We start from the raw sequence: 19287 nt of genomic DNA, 5'->3' as shown, positions 1-19287 counted from the left end.
CTCTCGGATCGATCTCTCGCTTCTAATTCGGACGAGGCGCGAGTATTCCCAAGGACGGACCGTTTAACCGTTGCTCGAGCCGCTTCGCCGGCAGCTGTCCACTGGATTTACGTGTCTCTCTCTCTCTCTCTCTCTCTCTGTCTCTCTCTCGGACGGAGACGGAAAGACCGATAAAGGAAGACGTCGCGAGACATAGAGGAAAAGAGAGAGAGAGACGCGACACGTCGCGAGAAAATCGGAGGCGATCGCCAGCTCCAGGAACATAATCGCTCGAGTAAAACAACACCGAAGAGAGAGAGATGGGCCGCGGCGGCTGGCCGGTCGCATGCCAAAATTCCTAATCAAAATCCCCACCCAACTTTTCCGACCTCTGCTCGCTGCATTAAGCCCGCACAGCTTAGAGCGTCGTTCGGTCACCTTAACGTTCTGTTGGCGGATTCAACGGGAACACGATGCCCGTCCTGTTTCCCTGAATTAATCTGTGGTTCAACCGCCCGACGAACACAGGGCCAGCTTCGAAAACAATGAATCGCGTTCGTCGAGGCGAAACAAGATTTTAATCGCACGGTGTATCAGATCCTACATTAGCCGAACTAATTAAGTGGCGACCGATGCTCAGACGATACGAGCACAATTACGTAGCCGCGGCGCTAAAATAAATCATAATTGCCTTGCGCGCGAGACATGTCGAGCCGTACGCGAATCGTTTTACAGCGGTTTATTGTTTCCCCTGCGAAACGCGTTTCGATGATAGAAGAAATCTGGATGTCTCGGGGTTCGGATAATCGAAGTTCCGATATCGTACACCTGTAGAAAAACGGTGTCTTTGCTGTCCCGATAATTGTAGGATAAAGAATCTTTCGTTTTCTCTTCTAGAACGATCGTTCGTCCAATATTTGTCCCCTACGTGATTGAAGAACTGTTTTCCTAACCCAGGCACCCTCTCGATTCACACCACGGAGCATCGCGCCACCAATACTTATCAGATTTTTAGATCGGATCGATTCGAGGGTACTCATAATTTTCAAGACCTCGGTGGAGAAACGCTTGTGCAAACACGAGCCAGCGTAACGAATTCTATGGAAAACTCGATAATGCAAATAATATCTTGAATTATGGAATTTTAATAATGGTATAAACTGGGCTGCCATCGATTACGAAACCGTGGAAACGTTTAAGGTATGATCGAACGGTATTGCATTTACTTTGCATCGTTGGAGCTCGTGTATTTTGTAATTAACGCGGAGTTTGATTGCATACAAAAATCCACAGGCTGGTAATAACGATCGGCCACGGGTGAACCGGGGCTACGAGTTACGGTGATTTTATAGTGGTCTGCGATACAATTGCCAAGTTTACAAGACACTCGCATTACAGTGTGGCACGCAGCTCCCTTAGTAGCTCATCTGGCCTCTCGCACAGGTAGGTCTCTAATGGGTTCGCCCCGTGTGGCGAAACGGGGGTGTTCTCGATCGAAAGCGTTGACAGAGCAGGGGGTGGGGGCTAGAATATGGCAACGGGATTCGATAGCTCGAGAGTAGAGATAGCATGTGTCCACTCACCATATGAAGTCCTTGCAGTGGCTGCAGAAGGTTGGCTGCTTGAAGAACCGGGGCATGAAATTGTGGTTCTTAACGACGTACACATTCTTCTTCTTGAGCGCACCCTTCCGGCCCCGGATCTTCTTGGCGAACGCGGTGTTGGCGTCCCCGGGGCCGAGCGAGTCCTCGCACGTGTTGTTCGCCTCCTGGTCGTCGGCCATGGTGGCCGGCCTCTGGCTCGTTCCTCTCCGAATTGAAAGACGAAGACGAGACGGAGGCGGCTGCACGCGTTTACAGTTTACGACGGCTTACGGCGGGTTACAGAGAACGCGAGTAAGGCTTTGACTGGCAGCAGCGGGTTAGGACACTTCCGCGGCTGTTCCCTGACTGTCACTGTCGCTCGAAGGATGCACGAGCGCGCGCGCAAAAGCACGCACGCACCGCCGACCCTGGCTGGCCGCGGCTCCGAGCGGCTCCGAGCGGCTCCGAGCGGCTGCTAGCGGCTCTGGAGTCGAACACCGGTGCGTATACCAGCGAATACGGATACGAGAGCTCGCCGTAAATAAGGAGACAAGCGAAAAGAGAACCCCGCAGAAGGTGGTGGTTCCTCGCGACGATACGCCGACAACCGTCCGGACGAAACTCAGGTCGACGCGAGTTCTAAGGTATTATGTTCCTCTCGTAGCTGCCCGTTCCGCGCCTCGTCGACCGACCACCGTCGACGATTCTCTGGCCTCGGCCTCTCCACCCCCGCCGCAACCCGCGACCACCCGCTGCCAGCCACCGCTTCGACCCTCTTGCTCCGTTTCACCGGTTTCACCTTTCTCCCTCCTCGTCGCTCATTTCGCGGGACCAAGCGCGCGCGCATTCTAACCCGCGGCCGCGGCTTCCATAGCTATACCCTCCTTCTCCCCTCCCCTACGCCCCTACTCTTCTGCAAGCAGCCGGTCTTCTTTCCTTTTCCACCTCCCCTGCGTTCCTTCGTATCACCTCGTTTCGACTACCCTATCTTCATATCCATATTCTTCCTGTTCTTCTTCCGTTGCTGCTTCTTCATACCTCCCTTCCGGTGAACCATGTCCGGTTCCACCTGCGACCTACAAGGGAGCATCCATTAATCGATTGCTCGCTAAAGGAAATTGCCGAGAAACGAAACCGAGGGTTCCGGGAGGTGCAACATGCTGTGGCAGATGCGTTCCTACATTTTATCGCGACGTTGAATCGTCGATACCTCTCTGCGCGCAAGAAGTAGCCCCTCTTTTCTTCCTCGGTTACGTATTCTTTCATCCATTGCCACGTCCACTCCTCATTCTTCCTCTCTCTCTCTCTTTCTCTCCTCTTCTCCCACTCTATTTCTCTCTTTGGCTCCGTACTCCTCGTCTCGTAATTTTTTCCTCCCTCCTGAATCAAGCTCTCGTCAGCTCTACCGACCCCACCTCCTCTGCTTTTCACTCTCCTCCCGTGTAGGTGTGTGCACGTAGTACCTATCCAGCACTCCCTCTCTCTCTCTCTCCCTCTCGAAGCGACCGATAATTTTAGATTCTCGGCGCAGTGGCTCGACACTGCCACTGCTCAGCCTGCGCCGCGCACTAGAATATCGACAACCGACGGCCGCGAGTGCCGCGAGCAAGCCGAGCGAGAGCAAGTCGAGCGGGCGAGCCGGCGAGCGGACGAACGAGCAAGCGAGCGAGCACACGCGACCTCACCGAAACCCCGAGGGAGAGTTCAAATTAGAAGGGGAGAGAAGAGCGCCTGCATCAGTCTACTCTGCTCTCTTTTACTCTCTCTCTTTTGTCTCTCGCATCCTTCCTACCTTCCTTTTTTTTTCTTTCTTCATTTACACACGCTTTGAAATGATCCCGTGCCTCCTCTATGACACCCGTTTCTTTCCCACGATTCGCCTTCCAACGTTGACCTGTTAACGAGCATGATTTTTAGTTCGACGATATGGTCTTGTCCAGCAACGATACATCAAATTTCATGGCTCGCTCTTTTGGCTAATTAACCCTTTTAAGCGTGACAACTCAAACAATTAACTATGCCACGGTGAAAGCTTTTAATAACTTCTGCACGCCAATATTTTTTATATATTTTTTTAAGATGCAACTAGTTAATGATTTGAGTTGAAGTTCAAAAAATTAGAGTTTAGATGACACTAAAATCTCCAACGTTTTAATGCGATATTCATTTCTACCGAATTGGTAAATGGAAATCAATGTTGCTCCACTATATCAGAAACGCAAGTGGGATAATAAAAGTTCATCTAAATCTTCAAATAGTTACGTCGATACGTGTTAAATTATTTAAATAGGACTACGGCGACCTTAATAGTACACTTAAGGGTTATACATGTATATTTTTAGTTCCGAACTTGCTGTTCCGTCTCATTGACTCTGAACTTACTGAAACATTGCTGCACGAACGTGTGTGGACGATTTCTTCATTGTAATCTCCTGAAATTAGTTATGGCTCGTTACAATGCTGATCGTTAATGACAGTACTTCCGGTAAAGAGGTTTTGAAATCGTATGAAACAAGTGACGTCCATTAGTGAGGCAAAGTTTAAGCGAAAGATGAATGCGATTCGAGTTACGCAAGTAGAAGTATTCAAATAAAATTCCATTCAAAACTCAGCTGACAAATAAATAAACGGAAAACCTGTCAGAGCTTTCTTTACAGTTGGATTTGTAGGGTTATCTATGAACTTTCACGGCATCTGTATTTATTAAATGCAAGAAAACAGGTTATGTACGATTTAAAAAACAATTACAACATAAGCTGCTTTCTCACATAATTGTTCGTGTTCCTCGGTAGCAAACTTATTTAAAATTTGTTCAAACTTATTTGAATTCAAACTCCAACAACAGTCCTATAACGTTCCGCAAAACTACTGCCATCTTGAACTTGGACGATAATGGTGGTACACTCGTGAATCGATCGTTGATCTCGTCGACATCCCATTCGATATCGATTGGTACCTGATCATCTTCGAGGAAAATACCAAAATAAAATAAAATTAAAATCAAAATTAATCTCACAACGTTCCACTCAAAATATTTAAAATTTTCTTGAGACAACTAATGCATGGAACTATATTAAATATTTTAATAACTTCAGAGGCTAGAAAAGCGAGCTCGATGCTCCTCGATATGATCGCATTCGTTTTCCAATGCTGACTAACAAATTAACAGATAAATCAGAAAACTTACTCATCGATTGTAGTTGACAAACAAATTTTCAATTACAATCATTCACCGTTGCATTAAACGCTATACAGTTTCAGTCCCGATGATGCTTACATTTCCTTCGGAAGAGGATCGCGAGTTAATCGATCAAAGTAAGAGTTTCTACCAAAATATAAAATACCCAAATTATAATATGTATATATACACATAACACCAGATACGATTTAGGCTGATCTACTATAGAATCCGCAATCCAAGTTTTAACGTACTCGGGTCAATAATACCTCCAAGCTATTTTTAATGACCGGGACCAGGTGCATGCACGAACCTCTCGCTCGTGCATTTACTCGATCACAATTCAATTATCAAATTTCGATTATATCGAAAGGAAACAATCGATTTGGATCGACGCACTGTTTATTAAATCGTATTTACTACTCATGTGTCATTACCACCAATTATTTAACCTACTTTAATTTAGCTATGTTCGTGCGAGACACGCGTCAGTATATGCATGTTCAAATCTTACAGACGCTGCAAATGATGATCTCAGTTCTACCAACGACGCGACTCTAACACGATTGTTTCGATTCAAGCAAGTGTCCTGTTGGTTTATGTTTGTAGCACGCGTGTATGTGACATCTTTCCTTTTTTTTTTTTATTAAACACTTATTCGAAATGACACTAAACAAATATTGTTTTCTGCTGATTGTCGCGTGCTGCTTGTCTATAGGTATAATCAACGTGTACATACTTTCTGGAAGTGTTTGAAATTAATTCATTAATGTTTTTAGGCCACGCCCTGGAGTGTTATGTGTGTACCGATCAAGAGGGTAACAGAGAAAAATGTTTGAAAAGTACAAAAACTTGCGAGCAAGGCCAGGACGCTTGTTTAACCGAAATCAAATGGGGAAGTAAGTTTGAATTGCTTGTCGGAGTGTTCTATGAACATTGACAGTGAGGTTATGTTTACATCGTACCACAAATAGTGTATGAATTTTTATATGGAGTAAAAATGTCTTATATCGATTACAAGATACAGGAGCGACGAAAACAGTTCTTTCTTTCCCCGATGCTGTCAATAAATTACTTCCACAAATTGTAGCTACTCATTTTTTATATATATGTATGGGATCTGTATTATCAATCTCATTATATTGTTTTTAGGCACACCGTATTGGTCTCAGGGAGCCAAGAAACAATTTTATGTGTCCAAGAGATGTTCCACCAAAAAGGAGTGCGAGAGAATAAAACAGAGCAATATGGATGATTGCACGTACATTTGGTATCAGGATTGGAAATGTTCAGATTGCTGTCAAGGAGACAAATGCAATTATTATGTCGTTGTGGGTAACACTACATTATAATGCTTTTTTTTAATACACAAGTCACACTACATTCTCTTTTATTATTTCAGTCTGGTGTTGAGAAGTTGCACCCATCCTGGACGATAGGTGTTGTAGTCATGATGTTCTTGTTGAACTCATGGAATAGAACAGATTAACACATGGATATTTACCCAGTGAAAAAGCAATCAACGAAGACTCTGAAGACATAGTTAAGCAATTGTGTGTGTGCAACACGACGACAAGATATTCCGTATATGTTCACAGAACTGCCATACGTATTGCAAAACGTCGTTAGGATTATTAAAAATGCTTAACCCTGAAAGAGCACACAGTTTCTTCTGAAATGTTGTAGTAGAATCTCTCTAAATACCTTATAAAAATTTCCTAAAATACTCTTCAATGCTTCGTAATTTCAAAGATTTCGCGACGCAGGTAAAGCCTGTGGGTCTGAGTAAGTCTAGTGTGCCGTTACAGGGTTAAAACATTAATAAACAAAAAGCGGAAGGCTTGATTCTGCTTTAATCAGGCTATTCACAATATCCGTCCATTTTTTTGTACTATACTGACACATAGTATATAGTATTATAAATATTTTATATTTATCGCTGCGGCTACGAGTGCAGCTAACGCGAGCGCATTATTTTATACAAAATAAATATTCATATTTTATGTCAACGACATAATTTCCGCTTATTGTTTACTATCCTCCTTCACGCTCTTGATATGAAATTGGATAATGTATCGTTTACAGCGGGCCACGTACACATCATTGTTACTGTTCAAAGAATAATCGATATCAGATAAGAATAAGCTTGGTCTTTAGCAAAATAGCTTTCCCAGATCAGTCCGAGGTCGGCCAAGAAACTAGAAGAATCTACTGCGGTAGAGTAATATTCACAGCAGGTATGTAAAAAATAATTCAGATGAATTCAATACCATACGCGATACTGGATTGCATCGAGATATCCGTCTAACGATAAGTAACAGGTCACGTGATACAGCGCTGTTGTGCATTTACCGTAAACGAGTCACGAGAGTGGATAAAATAACTCACTCTAACCGATCAAAAACCTTTTCTTGAATGATCGTAGCCAAACCCGAAACATTTTATGAGATTATCAGAAATCTGTTTTTTTGATCGATACCCGTTAAACGTTGAATCGCTCGTGATTGATATACTTGTCGGAGAGAATCAACGAACCTTCAGACCGATTTCATCGCATCAGTTAAGCTCGTCCGATTCTAATCTAATCGATCAAACGGTTCCGATTTTAGCCACTAACCAATTGAACGGCTCAATCATACACGACGGCCAATATCTTCCCGCTTGATTCAAAGAAATTTTAATCAGCGTCTCTTTAGTCGGGGCCGTGCGATCGTCGCGTTAACAATTCAGGTCTGTTAGTACGCGTTCGCTAAACGATTTCTTCGTCGAAATGAATACACCGATGAGTTGCACCCTGTACAAAGTAAGCTTCGGAGTTCTTAGAGGATTCATATTCATCGTGGGTTAAGAAGATTGTACTCTAGCGTTTGTTTCTTTCAGTCGTACAACATGAGGTCGTGGAAAATTGTAGACCTTCTGAAAGCCTTCGGACGGAAGAAGGACGCAACGCCTCAACAGGACACCAAACTAGCGAAGTGTCTGACCACATTGGACTTGACGGCTCTAGGAATCGGTTCAACTCTCGGCGTGGGCGTTTATGTTCTTGCTGGATCGGTTTCGAAGACAACCGCTGGACCTGCCGTGGTAATCTCTTTCGCCATCGCAGCGATCGCTTCCATGTTCGCAGGTATAATTCAAAAAATGTCTAGATCATCTATATATACATCTGCTCAGAACTATTAAAAGATGTCCCTTTTCATGAATTAGGATTGTGTTACGCTGAATTCGGGGCTCGAGTTCCGCGAGCTGGATCGGCGTACGTGTATAGCTACGTGACCGTAGGAGAGTTTACGGCTTTCCTGATCGGTTGGACACTGATCCTCGAATATGTGATCGGTTCTGCAAGCGTGGTGCGCGGCTTGAGCACCTACGTGGACGCGTTGTTCAACAACACGATGAGGAACGCGTTCGAATCAGCAGCGCCCATCGACGTCAGTCACCTGTCCTCTTATCCAGACTTCTTCGCATTCGGGGTGACACTAATCTTTTCTGGTAAGCGCTCACGTTCGAGTAAACAATCGGCGTTTACCTATGAGACTTCTCGTTACGAAACTATTGCCACATAGGTCCGTATACTAATACCAGAATCCGTTTAGAGGAAAAATACACCTGCGCTTTTTATAATAAATGACCATTTCCTTAATGAACGATCCATTTTTATGGATCCAGACTAGCGTCCTCTTCATCCCTTATTCTTGACCGGAAATCGGTTTCCTCAGCTGCGCTAGCTTTCGGGGCGAAGGAGTCATCTGTGGCAAATAACTTCTTCACCTTCGTGAACCTGCTGGTGGTTTTGTTCGTGATCATCGCTGGGTCATTTAAAGGTAATTCAGCTATACACTGTTCGTCCAGTCAGGTATCTAAATCAGAATAAAGATTATTTTTTGCTCCGACTGAGTATAATTAAGCAACTTTGTAATTCGCTATGGTCGAAGCTGACATAGGCAATTGGAAAACGAAGCCTCCATGCACGGAAGACAGCTGCGATTACGGTACCGGAGGATTCGCGCCTTATGGCATCGCCGGCATAATAACAGGAGCTGCAACATGCTTCTACGGATTCATCGGTTTCGATTGCGTGGCCACTACTGGCGAAGAGGCGAAGGAGCCACAAAAGTCCATTCCGATAGCGATCGTGGTTTCATTGACCGTCGTGTTCTTGGCGTACTTTGGGGTCGCCACGGTCCTCACCACAGTTTTACCGTACTACAAACAGAACCCGGACGCGCCGTTCCCATATCTCTTCGATCAAATCGGCTGGAGCTGGGCGAAATGGATCGTTTCGATCGGTGCCATCTGTGGCCTATGTGCCAGGTAAACTTGCCCTCTGATCAGTTCATTAAACGAAGCGTGTAACTTCACATTTTTGTGCAGTTTGATAGGTGCCATGTTCCCGCTACCTCGAGTTATCTACGCCATGGCTTCAGACGGTTTGATATTCGGGTGGATGGGCAAGGTAAGCTCGCGGTTTCAGACGCCACTTATGGGCACCCTCTCTGCGGGACTTCTCACAGGTTTGTCTGAAATAGATGGATATGAATTTATTGACTCCTCGCGCTAAACAACCGGGATTCGAATAAAATATAGTTTGACTAGAACTTGAATACAAACTTGAGCATGTTTGCAGGTGTATTGGCCGCAATATTCGAACTGACGCAACTGGTCAACATGATGAGCATCGGAACGCTACTCGCCTACTCAATCGTTGCAACTTGCGTGTTAATACTCCGGTAACAATAGCAACACGCGTGACCCGCTCTGACCTGAGCTGATCAACAGGTAGCGACATACTCAAATTATCATCATTCGTATTTCAGGTATGAAGAAAGCGAAGAATATGAAAAGAGAGGAGATCGTGATCCGAGGACTGTAGCGTTCATCGCCAAGCAACTAATTAACGTTAATGGATTGAAACACTCAACAAAACTGACGTCGCAGATCGTCACGTGCCTAGTCGTTTGCTACAGTAAGAATAGCTATATTTCTTCATTGTCTTCACTTCCGATTGACAGTTACCTCATAGCGCGTTTTTTCGTAGTTATATTGTGTGTCTGCACCGGAGTTATAGTTTCGCTGTATGGTGGAGATATAGCGAATGGAAAAGCCACGATCATTACGCCCCTAGCGATTTTAGTGATCGCTTTGCTGACTGTCCTCATCTTCATCTACAAACAACCGACATCCGGAAAGAAACTTGCGTTTTCGGTACGTACGTGCAATTCGTAACATATTTACGAAAATGATTTTTAACTAGCCTAATTTCCAGGTTCCACTGGTACCGTTCCTACCCGCGCTCAGTATTCTCATAAATATTTACTTGATGCTGATGTTGGACAAGATGACGTGGGTGCGATTCTCAATATGGATGACGATAGGTGAGTGGACCGAACTATACTAGTTAACCTGATCAAAGAATTGTGATTAATACTGTGCTTTCTCTCGTAGGACTCGGCATATATTTCTGCTACGGTGTCCGACACAGTAAAATGAAGAAACAGAAATGTCAAAAGCCGACTGAAAACGTTGTCAGTGAAGACACATGGAACACCGCAGACGTTCCCAGACTCACATAACGCCTCTTGCGTCGTGTTTTGAATTTCTAATAAAAGACTTTTGACAACTCTGAGCAGAGTCAGCAGTAGGAAACTCAATATTGAAAATATTTTTCAAGAAACGAGTTCAGACTAGAATAACTTTTTATCCTGTTAGAAAGCAAAGGACGTTTGAGATCGTTGTGAGTGAGTTTCGAAACGGCGACATTCCTGTAACCGGTAAGAACATTTGCCGTTTCAATTTACAATTTGCCGACGAGTTTAGCAAGAACCTAAAAAGAAGCATGATTGAATTTACATATTTTCATAAAATATTTCCGAAGAATTTTATTGTACAAACTATTTAAAGTTATAGGTTCGTCCTGTCTTTTCATGTTGGATGAATTAATACTGAAATTACTGTTGTGTTCTTCTGCCACAGTAAATATATCACGTGATCAATCTTCACGCATGGCTAACATTTTCAAATTAATGAACATGGCGCGAATTTAAAGTATAGAGTATACTTAGAAACGAACTCCTGCGTTCTTTGGTGCACTAATCCTGTGTGCGCATGCGTTCGCAAGTACGCATCCGTGTGCAAATTCGCACATATACATATTATAGATACAGGTTAAGAAAACAAGTATATATTGAAATTAATAATTAGTAAATGAAATTAAAATATATTCATATTTATAATTATTAATATATTTGTATCAAGAATATTATATTATAAGTACAATACAACATTGTTTGTATTAAATTTTATTTATAACACATGGTAATTCGTTCAGACTAATTTAAATATTTACGATTATTTATCATTATCGTAAATCCTTGAAAAATATATACAACTAAATTAAAGTTCAGTTTACAGAGTGTTATATCGGTATTGGGAGATCTTTCGCCACTAATATTAAAATTTGATCTATACTCAAACACCAGTTTACTATATTCTTCGATACTTTACACCAATTTTCTCCATGATGGGGTTCCGCAGTAATGCATCGTTTCTTTACGTCCTCCTGTTGTTCTTCTGTGCCATTTAATAATTCGAATTTGTAAAAGTATGCCCACGCATCTCCCAAATCAGGATCGATCTTCACTGTTCTGTTGAACCAATCCCTACACTTTGAAATTTTATGTTCGCACCAAAACAATCTGAAAAAACACATATCATAGAAAAATTGATTTTTAACACAAATAGATAATAAATTGATTGTTCGCTAACTTGGAAACCGCGAGAAGCACGTGAGGATCATGTTCGCATTTCTTTAACGCGTCTACGCTTTTGGTTTTACGTTGTGGCCGCGGCTCCATAAAAATCGCTTCTGCCCAAAGTAAGCCCGAGGTCGGACATTCTTGTAAAGCTTTCGCCATCAATGTGTTCGCCATGTCCCTCACGCCGCCGTTTTTCAGTTCGTTTCTAATTGCCTCCAACCAAAGTTCCGCGTTCTTTGGATTCTTTAAACGCGCTTTTTCCAAAACTGACCGAGCTTTGGTAACTTGACTTTTCCTGTGCTCTAGCTGTGCTAATAAACGCCACAGGGGAATAGAACTTGGGCATTTCTTTATCTGGAAAGAGAATAAAAATGTAAAATGTGAACTGAAGCGGGTATAGCATCCACCCACTTATCAATTCTCACCGCTTGGTTGTACGTGTCCAATGCTTTATCCAAATTTCCTTGTTGTTCTTCGATTTGGCCCTTCATTAACCACAACTTAGGGAAATCATCGAACGCTTCCAGTGCTTCTCTCAGAAGCAACAAGGCTGCGTCGAGGTTATTCAGAGCCCATTCTAGCTTGGCGCTTTTCATCATTACTCTAGGAGTTGGCGCAGATGCTCTGGCCTTTGCCAACAATCGTCGGGCTCTCTCATACTCCGAATTTTCAGATTCCAGCTTTACAGCCGCTAACCAAATCTCCTCCGAATTCGGATTCGCCTGAAACGCGAGAGACAAAATACCTCTAGCTGCCGGTACATCACCCTGTAAAAGAATAAAATATACTGTCAGATACATATTAAAACAACATTAATGTAATTAAAACTTAATTAAAAATGTACATACGGCCAACCACTTTGATTTCGCACCCATCAGCCAAAGCACTTCGCTCTTTGGACAGTGAGCAACCGCTCTCTGCAGCAAAGATTCCAGAGATTCTCGCGTTCCGTATGTTTTCTCGAAATAAGCTGCACGCAGCCAAATTGACTTTTTACTAGGGAAAGTCGACAATGCATAGGCATATACGGCCCTAGCACATTCCAACGCACCTTGTTGAGCACACTGAAATAATATATAAATTAATAACCATCCTTATTAAATAAAATATATAATTAAACATACAGTTTCCGCGTCTTCCATCCATGTGTGTTTTCTGTCTTCCTCTTCTACTCCAAATCCAATGATCGCTTTAACAATAACTTGACAAGTGTGCACTGCGCCGGCTTTTTCAGCTTCCATAGCTTCTTTAAACCAATGTTCCCTGTTGATCTCTACTCCGTTGGCGCTCAGAGAAGATATAGCGCGATCTATAATCTTTTCTACCATATGTTTATTTCCATTAGCTTCCTCCAATTTAGCAGCGGTAGTCCAGATTTGTCTATCAGTTGGAATATTTTCTCTTGCTTTATTAAGCACCTTCCTGGCGTTATCATAAGTTTCCAATCTTGCCAGGGCGAGCCATAAATCTACACTGGTGGGACAGCATTCGACAGCACGACTAAGCAAAATGCGAGCATCCTCCGGCTCTTCCAACTCGACCGCCGCTTTCCAAAGTCTAACCGAGTTCGGAATATGCTCTAGCGCTTTACGATACACTCTCCTTTTCGCTTTCGTCTCCGTCTCTAAATCAGCCGCTTTTATCCAAATCCTAACTGACGTAGGTATGTGTCGTACGGATTGTGCGATCACCGCTTTAGCTGTATCCGGTGGCTGAAGTCTGGCCGCTTCCAGCCATAAATCTTCTGACGTTGGATTCACCTCGCAGCCTTTCATTATTAAATTGCGGGCGGCTTGTACCTTTCCTGTAACCTCTTCTAAACGGGCAGATGCGATCCATGCTGGAGGATGATTGGGGTTTGTTTCTCTTACAGACTTTAACAACAATCTAGCTTTCTTAATGTCGCTGTAAAAATAGAATCATTAATAAACTTGAAGAGATCATCGTTGAAGTTATGGACGTAATTCCCGTTTTCTAAACTTACTTGATATCGCCGCCGTATGTCGGAATCATACTTTGCAAATCGGTAAGATATCCCTTCGGATCGACAACCGTTTGTCCCTCGACGGAATCGGAAACCTGATTCAGCTTAACATTCATTAAGGTGTTTCTGGCCTGTCCAATCTTTCTTAAATCTAAATCTCCTGTTGGAGTTAGCATTCCAGGTGTTGCCACACCAGGCATCATAGAGGCTAGGCCACTTGAGGGATCGATACTCGAGGATGTTTCACCTCCTAAATTTCTAGCAAGTACGGAATCTGGCAATGGAGTAAATTTCTCAGCTCGCGGATTTCGCTGTTTCCTATTTCTGGCATCCCCTACTTCTGGAACATTTTTCCATTCTTCCTCGGATACATTCACCAATTCCCTCTTTAAATCTGAAAACTGCTGCTGTATTTTAGGACGTTCTTGGCGGTATCTCTCTAGTTCTTCTCTAAGTCTTTTTTCCCTATACTCTTTGCGCTTTTCATCCATTCGCTTGTCAATAGCTTCATATATAGCATCAGCCTCTTCGTCATCTTTATCATACGGATCCTATATGAGCGTGCAATATTTTAATTCATAAACGGAATATGAAACATTTACTGGAAGAATTAAAAATTTCAATGGAACAACTGCTATCTTACTTTACTAAAGAGTGAACCTCCATATCCAGAAAACTCATCATAATTAGAATCGTTTAAATCTTCTTCATCTTCTTCCTCCTCTTCTTTCTTTTTTGTTCGTTTTGTAGGTGGAGCATGTCGATCGTCTCTATAAACACAACCGAATATGGCATGAATACTACGTACTGATTAAGTTTAAAGTTTAACAACAAATACTTACGATACATCATTCGCATCCCGAGCTGGACCAATATCAGATCTGGTTGTGAATCCTGTAGCTCTGTAAAATAATAAATTACGATAGAAATCAACAATTCGTGTAAACAGAGGTTAGATTAACTAAACAACACTGTCATGTATGTTACCCTCTTCCAACACCAGCAACATATCCCAAGGGTGCTGGTACCCCTAAGAAATGCTTTTTATTTCTTGTTGACAAAGAAACTGATGGTACTGCCATTGTTGTTGTTATTGTCGCTGTCAATAACTTGTAAGAACAACAAACACCTTACCACAGACGAGATAAACTTATAAGAACTACATGTGTATATGATTCCATCTTTATTATAACTACAATCAGAAAATACTATGGGAGAGCCATCTAACGAATGTATATAAAATTATGATACCGTCACCCGGTATATTTATCGACAAGGCAACTGTTTTATCAATCTGGATAATTCTACTGTTTCAAATAAAATAAAACGCTTTATGTAAAATAAAACAATTTATTGCCGTCGCTATTCGTTAGCTTAGTGACTATACATATAAGGTGAAAATAATGTTCTTTGGGCATTTTCGCACATCACGCAATTTGATGGCACAAAATCCATAAAATAGTGATCATACTCAGGAATTATAAAAATATGTGACGACGGTATGTTTGGTGTTCCACAATATTAAATAGCTTAAAGTAAAATGTAACAAATAAAATCAGTCACATTAGATCGTGCGTGGTTAAATATTGGAATTCCCAAAAATTATTCACGCTATTTCACTTAGAATGTTCCCGTAATATATCGCAATACCCACTGTACACAGTAATATCGCCAAAGTCCAATATTTCCAATAATGACTATTTGTTTCTTTTCGCAATTGTTTCTTATCGAGCTTGTCTCTTCCTTTGCGACGAGGTCTGAATTTCCTTTCGAATTTCTCGATCTCTTCTTGATTACGTATTTCTTCGGCTTGCCGTTTCTGCTCTAATAACGCTGCTTCTGCCAGACTTTTCTCTATCTTTAACTTCTTACAAACATCATCGCATTGCAATCGAATTTGTTCCTTTCGTACCAACGAGCATACGAAATCTTTTTTTATACGTTTACATGGACAGAATAACTTCACTTTTTTATTGCATTCATTCTCATTCTTGCATTCGCCGAGATGACACTCATACATACATCGATGACCGCAAGCATACTGTAACAAAAGCGATTAGATAATGCTGTATAAAATATAATAAATACATAAATTATTCTAAATAATATTATACTTACATTTTTAGGGCACTGATTCCCACATTTCAGCAGATCATTTCGTTCTTCTTCTGTGGCCGTCGTTAGCTCGACGCATCTTCTGTATAAAGTGACTATACCGCAATGACATGGAATTTTAACTAACTGCTTACAAGGATTGCACGGTGCTGGATGGCACGGTTTGGAGCATGAATGCGTGCAACCCTCCGGTCGTGGAAACATGCACGGTTTCTCGCAATCCATGCATGGAGTAGCATTTTTGCTATCTTCAGATGATAATACCTTGTGACAAACTAATTCGCAAGTATGATTGGTACAAGATAACAATCTTCCACAAAGTCTGCCGCAAGATGTAGGCCGTGCCATGTGACAAGGCCACGGGCGTGTTTCATGACCTCCTACACATGTGACCTGTACTGACACCTCACAAGGCGGACATGGTAATGTTTTTAGCTGCTTCGTTTCTTTCTGTATTTCCCATGGTCCTGTAGGTTTTGCGTTCACATCGTTTTTGTTTACTTTTACCCAGACTTTTGTGTGGCAAACAGCAACGCAAGAATGACCGCATCTTTTGTATACTAACCCACAAATCTTTTTACAAGGTGGACATGGTCCCTGATGACATTTATGAGTTTCTCTTTTAGGATGATGGCAAATCGGTGGTACTTTACACGATTTGTTACACGGCGGAGGCTTCACTCTCTTTGTAGTACCGCACGGTACTGTTATTTTATTGTATCCGCATCTGCATTGAATAACGTCCGTACGCTCGCAAGGATAGCACGGACCACTGTGACATGGGCCTGAACATTTGTGTTTGCGGCAATTTAAAGTATTGTCACAAATTTTCTCACAAATATTGAATGTATTCTTGATTAAGCAATCGCAACATTTCCTGTTGCATAAATGCCTCCCGCAAAGGCGCATCTGCACGCATTTCTTATTGCAATGAAAATCTTTACCGCAGGCGACTTCTTTTTTGTAGCTGCCGCATCGACAGGATTTTGTAACTACTTCTAAACATTGTCCACATTGATCCATGTGACATCTCATATTACAATAATGTGAACCGCAATCGAGCAATTTGCCGCACGTGTCCCCACATGTGGGTAATTGTTCTTGACTACAAGAAACCGCGTAACGCTTCTTACCGCAAGGACACGTTCTATTCTTTTCCAAAGCACATTGTCCACAGTCTCCAGGTAAATGGCATGTACTCTGACAAACGTGGATATTACAAGATAGAGATCGGCGACAAGGTTTGTCGCAAGTCCACTTGCCTTCAAAACATTGTCTAATCTCTGAGCTACTCTTACAATGACATTCAAGTAATAATGATTCCGAGCAGGGAGGGCAATCTCCTGCATGACATAGTTGCTTGCAGGTGTGAGAGCACGATTTGTACTTTTTATTACATGCTGTACCACAACTCCAATTCTTGGCATTGCATCTTCTTTGCTGTGGTGCTTGTTTACCACAATAACATTTGAACAATACTGTTCTTGCGCATGGAGGACATGGCCCAGGATGACAAAGTAAAACGCATTTATGACCACACTCTGGTTGCAAGAGTTTATCACATATATCTCCGCACGAATGTGGTATGTTCCATGGTTGAAACACAGGGTCTATAACTTTTTTACAAAAGCATTTATAACTACGAGGAACTTCATCTTGCCCGTATTCCATACGACATTTTGGGCTGAAATAAAATCTTAAATATAGTATGAAGCATATAAAATAAACTGTGTATTTTTAAATATATAGTCTTACCATGCCCAAATAGGTGCAACACCCTTTTCACGTTTCACGTTCAGACTATCTTGTATCCAGTGTAGGGTGCAAGATAAATGTAAAAAAGCAAAGCATTTGCTGCAGTTCCAGATCTAGAACATTCCCACTGATTATTTTATAAATATTCTAAATTGTGTATCTGCTAAAAAATCAATATAATTTAATATACCGCATCTGCTTTTTTTACAGTTGAAATGCATATTAAACACACAGCACTGCCAGATTGAAACAAATTAACTAAGTAAGACAAAGTCTTTTCTGTATCTGCCTCTATTCCTTGATAGGCAGATAAAACTTTGCCAACTACATTTTGTATGTCTTCTGTATGTATATCATCTTCGTCTTCGCTGGATGATTCTAAATAAGCATTTGCCTCTAAATGCTTATTAATTGCAATTTTGTTTTGCGCTTGGGCTCGTCTGAACTTCTGCATGTTTCTTGATAAATTTCTACTAAACAAAAATTATTTAACAGAATTTATACATATAATGTGATACCATGGGACAAGTAATCATTGATAACAAAATTACAATGTTATATACATCAAGAATATTCTAAAGAATACTTATGTATGAAACATGACTCACTTACTTACATATAGCGGTACAAAGTAATAAGCAACACTTAAATAATACATGAAAGTAGTCGATCCTTATTAAATAATCTATCTGAATCCGAAAAAGAACTGTTTTTCTCGAAACATATTCTGTTTGAATAGTACCAAGTTATAGCCATATTTTTGCCACGCATACCAATAAACGGAACACAAGTGTTCGCCCCACTACTGTCGTCCGTATGATATCTATGAAAGTAGGTACATTACATGCACGTAATGATAGAAAGATTGGGCAATATCAAAAGAAAAATATACTATACAAATAATTAATAATCCATTGATCTTTTGTTCAATAACGTTAGAAAACAAAACTCACCAAAAAATTCGAGATAGCGAGATAATTAAAATGTAATACAATACGCGCCAAAATAAAAGTGTCACCTGGCGCTAAGCTGAAAACGGTGTACATATGATTCCGATATCGAGTATGCTATTATAGTTATTATCAAATTGCAATGCATCTAGTGTGAAGCGCATTTTTCCATTTCACATAATTCGATCCACGATGTATATACATATAGTGTATATACATGTATTATACATATAGTGTAATAAGAGAACATATACATATCTAACGGTGTCGAGTTCAGACATTTCCTACCTTAAGCCATATTGTAGTTAATGTGGCTAAGTTTCCTACTTTTTCTGTATGTATGCACTATGTATTCATGCATGTAGCGTAGTATATACACACATATAATATCTCGTGGTCCACAAACGGGCTGTGTATGTATTTCATAAAAAAAAAAAACATAAATAGATATTATGTAACTACGGCAATCTGTTATGAAATCAATGCGTAGCATTATCGCAAACATTTTGAGACTAATAACCCTTCAATTATCAGATTTGAATCGAAGCGATAATAAAGAAGAAAATAAAGGTGTCTCGAGTTCGGTTCCGACATATCAAATAACGAGTGTACACACGTATGCCGAATAATTCGAATACAGTATTCTCGTTTAGAATAATGTATAAATATTTAAAAAGATATTTATTCTTTACATAGCAAGTAATAAAAAATCCGATATTATATATTCTTGCAGGACCATTGTATTTCTCCAAATTTTCGAAGTGACCGATAATGTCTAGTTTTTGATTTATTGATAATGTCAGGCATATTTTTTTCATTGCCTTACCTTAAAATACAACTTAATAACGATTGAAACAAAATTATGCAATTTTAAAACGTCATAAATTCTGTTCAATTTAAATTGAAAGTAACAGAGGAATAAAATTAAAATCAAACAGCGCCAAATACTGTAATGAGTCCTACTTCTGCATACTTTTCGTGCTCCCTA

General features: G+C 41.2%; 4 protein-coding genes across 16 annotated transcripts in view; 1 reads left to right on the top strand and 3 right to left on the bottom strand.

Annotated features, from left to right (window-relative positions):
- Pkc53e (Protein C kinase 53E) overlaps positions 1-3032 on the bottom strand; it is a 47181-nt gene extending 44149 nt beyond the window's left edge. For 2 of the 4 annotated variants that reach the window (XM_078191367.1, XM_078191371.1), the window contains exons 1-2: positions 2773-3032; positions 1563-2638 (exon numbers count right to left, since the gene is read on the bottom strand). In XM_078191367.1, the coding sequence (XP_078047493.1) occupies positions 1563-1762 (200 nt within the window). In that variant the 5' untranslated portion in view covers positions 1763-2638; positions 2773-3032. Of the gene's footprint in view, positions 1-1562; positions 2655-2772 lie in introns of those variants that run through there. The other 2 variants (XM_078191370.1, XM_078191369.1) reach the window with 2 other exon arrangements.
- Positions 3033-5273: 2241 nt separating this feature from the next.
- LOC144474928 (cationic amino acid transporter 2) lies at positions 5274-10973 on the top strand. 3 transcript variants are annotated; one of them, XM_078190335.1, is made up of 13 exons: positions 5274-5458; positions 5520-5639; positions 5893-6071; positions 7621-7867; positions 7948-8232; positions 8460-8564; positions 8676-9054; positions 9115-9254; positions 9368-9470; positions 9558-9706; positions 9779-9945; positions 10007-10115; positions 10186-10973. In XM_078190335.1, exons 1-13 carry the CDS (start codon positions 5404-5406, stop codon positions 10311-10313), a joined length of 2166 nt encoding a protein of 721 aa, XP_078046461.1. In that variant the 5' UTR covers positions 5274-5403; the 3' UTR covers positions 10314-10973. The 3 variants fall into 3 exon arrangements, with proteins under 3 accessions (XP_078046461.1, XP_078046460.1, XP_078046459.1); XM_078190334.1 differs by lacking the exons at positions 5274-5458; positions 5520-5639; positions 5893-6071 and adding an exon at positions 6906-6977; XM_078190333.1 differs by lacking the exons at positions 5274-5458; positions 5520-5639; positions 5893-6071 and adding an exon at positions 7306-7543.
- Positions 10974-11033: 60 nt separating this feature from the next.
- Prp6 (pre-mRNA processing factor 6) lies at positions 11034-14621 on the bottom strand. Its single transcript, XM_078190332.1, has 9 exons — positions 14467-14621; positions 14322-14381; positions 14123-14249; positions 13480-14030; positions 12620-13400; positions 12344-12559; positions 11921-12262; positions 11506-11849; positions 11034-11435 (listed from the first exon to the last, which is right to left on the bottom strand). The coding sequence occupies exons 1-9, from the start codon at positions 14559-14561 to the stop codon at positions 11156-11158; spliced, it is 2796 nt and encodes a 931-aa protein (XP_078046458.1). The 5' UTR covers positions 14562-14621; the 3' UTR covers positions 11034-11155.
- A 362-nt stretch (positions 14622-14983) lies between these two features.
- LOC144474674 (NF-X1-type zinc finger protein NFXL1) lies at positions 14984-19273 on the bottom strand. Of its 8 annotated transcripts, none has more exons than XM_078189804.1 (6): positions 19126-19273; positions 18588-18708; positions 17540-17819; positions 17350-17462; positions 15598-17278; positions 14984-15520 (listed from the first exon to the last, which is right to left on the bottom strand). In XM_078189804.1, exons 3-6 carry the CDS (start codon positions 17801-17803, stop codon positions 15086-15088), a joined length of 2493 nt encoding a protein of 830 aa, XP_078045930.1. In that variant the 5' UTR covers positions 17804-17819; positions 18588-18708; positions 19126-19273; the 3' UTR covers positions 14984-15085. The 8 variants fall into 8 exon arrangements, with proteins under 8 accessions (XP_078045930.1, XP_078045925.1, XP_078045928.1 ...); XM_078189799.1 differs by lacking the exons at positions 18588-18708; positions 19126-19273 and adding exons at positions 17962-18172; positions 18303-18547 and having other exon boundaries at positions 17540-17822; XM_078189802.1 differs by lacking the exons at positions 18588-18708; positions 19126-19273 and adding exons at positions 17962-18172; positions 18303-18547.
- Positions 19274-19287: the final 14 nt, after the last annotated feature.

Source organism: Augochlora pura, chromosome 9 (genome assembly GCF_028453695.1).
Source record: "Augochlora pura isolate Apur16 chromosome 9, APUR_v2.2.1, whole genome shotgun sequence".
Lineage (NCBI taxonomy): Eukaryota > Metazoa > Arthropoda > Insecta > Hymenoptera > Halictidae > Augochlora > Augochlora pura.
Note: the sequence above shows the minus strand (reverse complement) of the source record. Positions and strands in the feature narration are given on the sequence as shown.

Bases quoted from the DNA above. Each gene is read 5' to 3' on its own strand.
- LOC144474928 (XM_078190335.1), top strand. From the start codon at position 5,404: ATGACACTAAACAAATATTGTTTTCTGCTGATTGTCGCGTGCTGCTTG. The intron at 9,055-9,114 runs GTAAACTTGCCC...ATTTTTGTGCAG, and splicing joins ATCTGTGGCCTATGTGCCAG to TTTGATAGGTGCCATGTTCC. The intron at 10,116-10,185 runs GTGAGTGGACCG...TTTCTCTCGTAG, and splicing joins CTCAATATGGATGACGATAG to GACTCGGCATATATTTCTGC.
- Prp6 (XM_078190332.1), bottom strand. From the start codon at position 14,561: ATGGCAGTACCATCAGTTTCTTTGTCAACAAGAAATAAAAAGCATTTC. The intron at 14,031-14,122 runs GTAAGATAGCAG...ACGCTCATATAG, and splicing joins GAGGTTCACTCTTTAGTAAA to GATCCGTATGATAAAGATGA. The intron at 12,560-12,619 runs GTATGTTTAATT...ATATTATTTCAG, and splicing joins GGATGGAAGACGCGGAAACT to TGTGCTCAACAAGGTGCGTT.
- LOC144474674 (XM_078189804.1), bottom strand. From the start codon at position 17,803: ATGCAGAAGTTCAGACGAGCCCAAGCGCAAAACAAAATTGCAATTAAT. The intron at 17,279-17,349 runs GTAAGACTATAT...ATTTTATTTCAG, and splicing joins GTTGCACCTATTTGGGCATG to CCCAAAATGTCGTATGGAAT. The intron at 15,521-15,597 runs GTAAGTATAATA...CTTTTGTTACAG, and splicing joins GGAATCAGTGCCCTAAAAAT to TATGCTTGCGGTCATCGATG.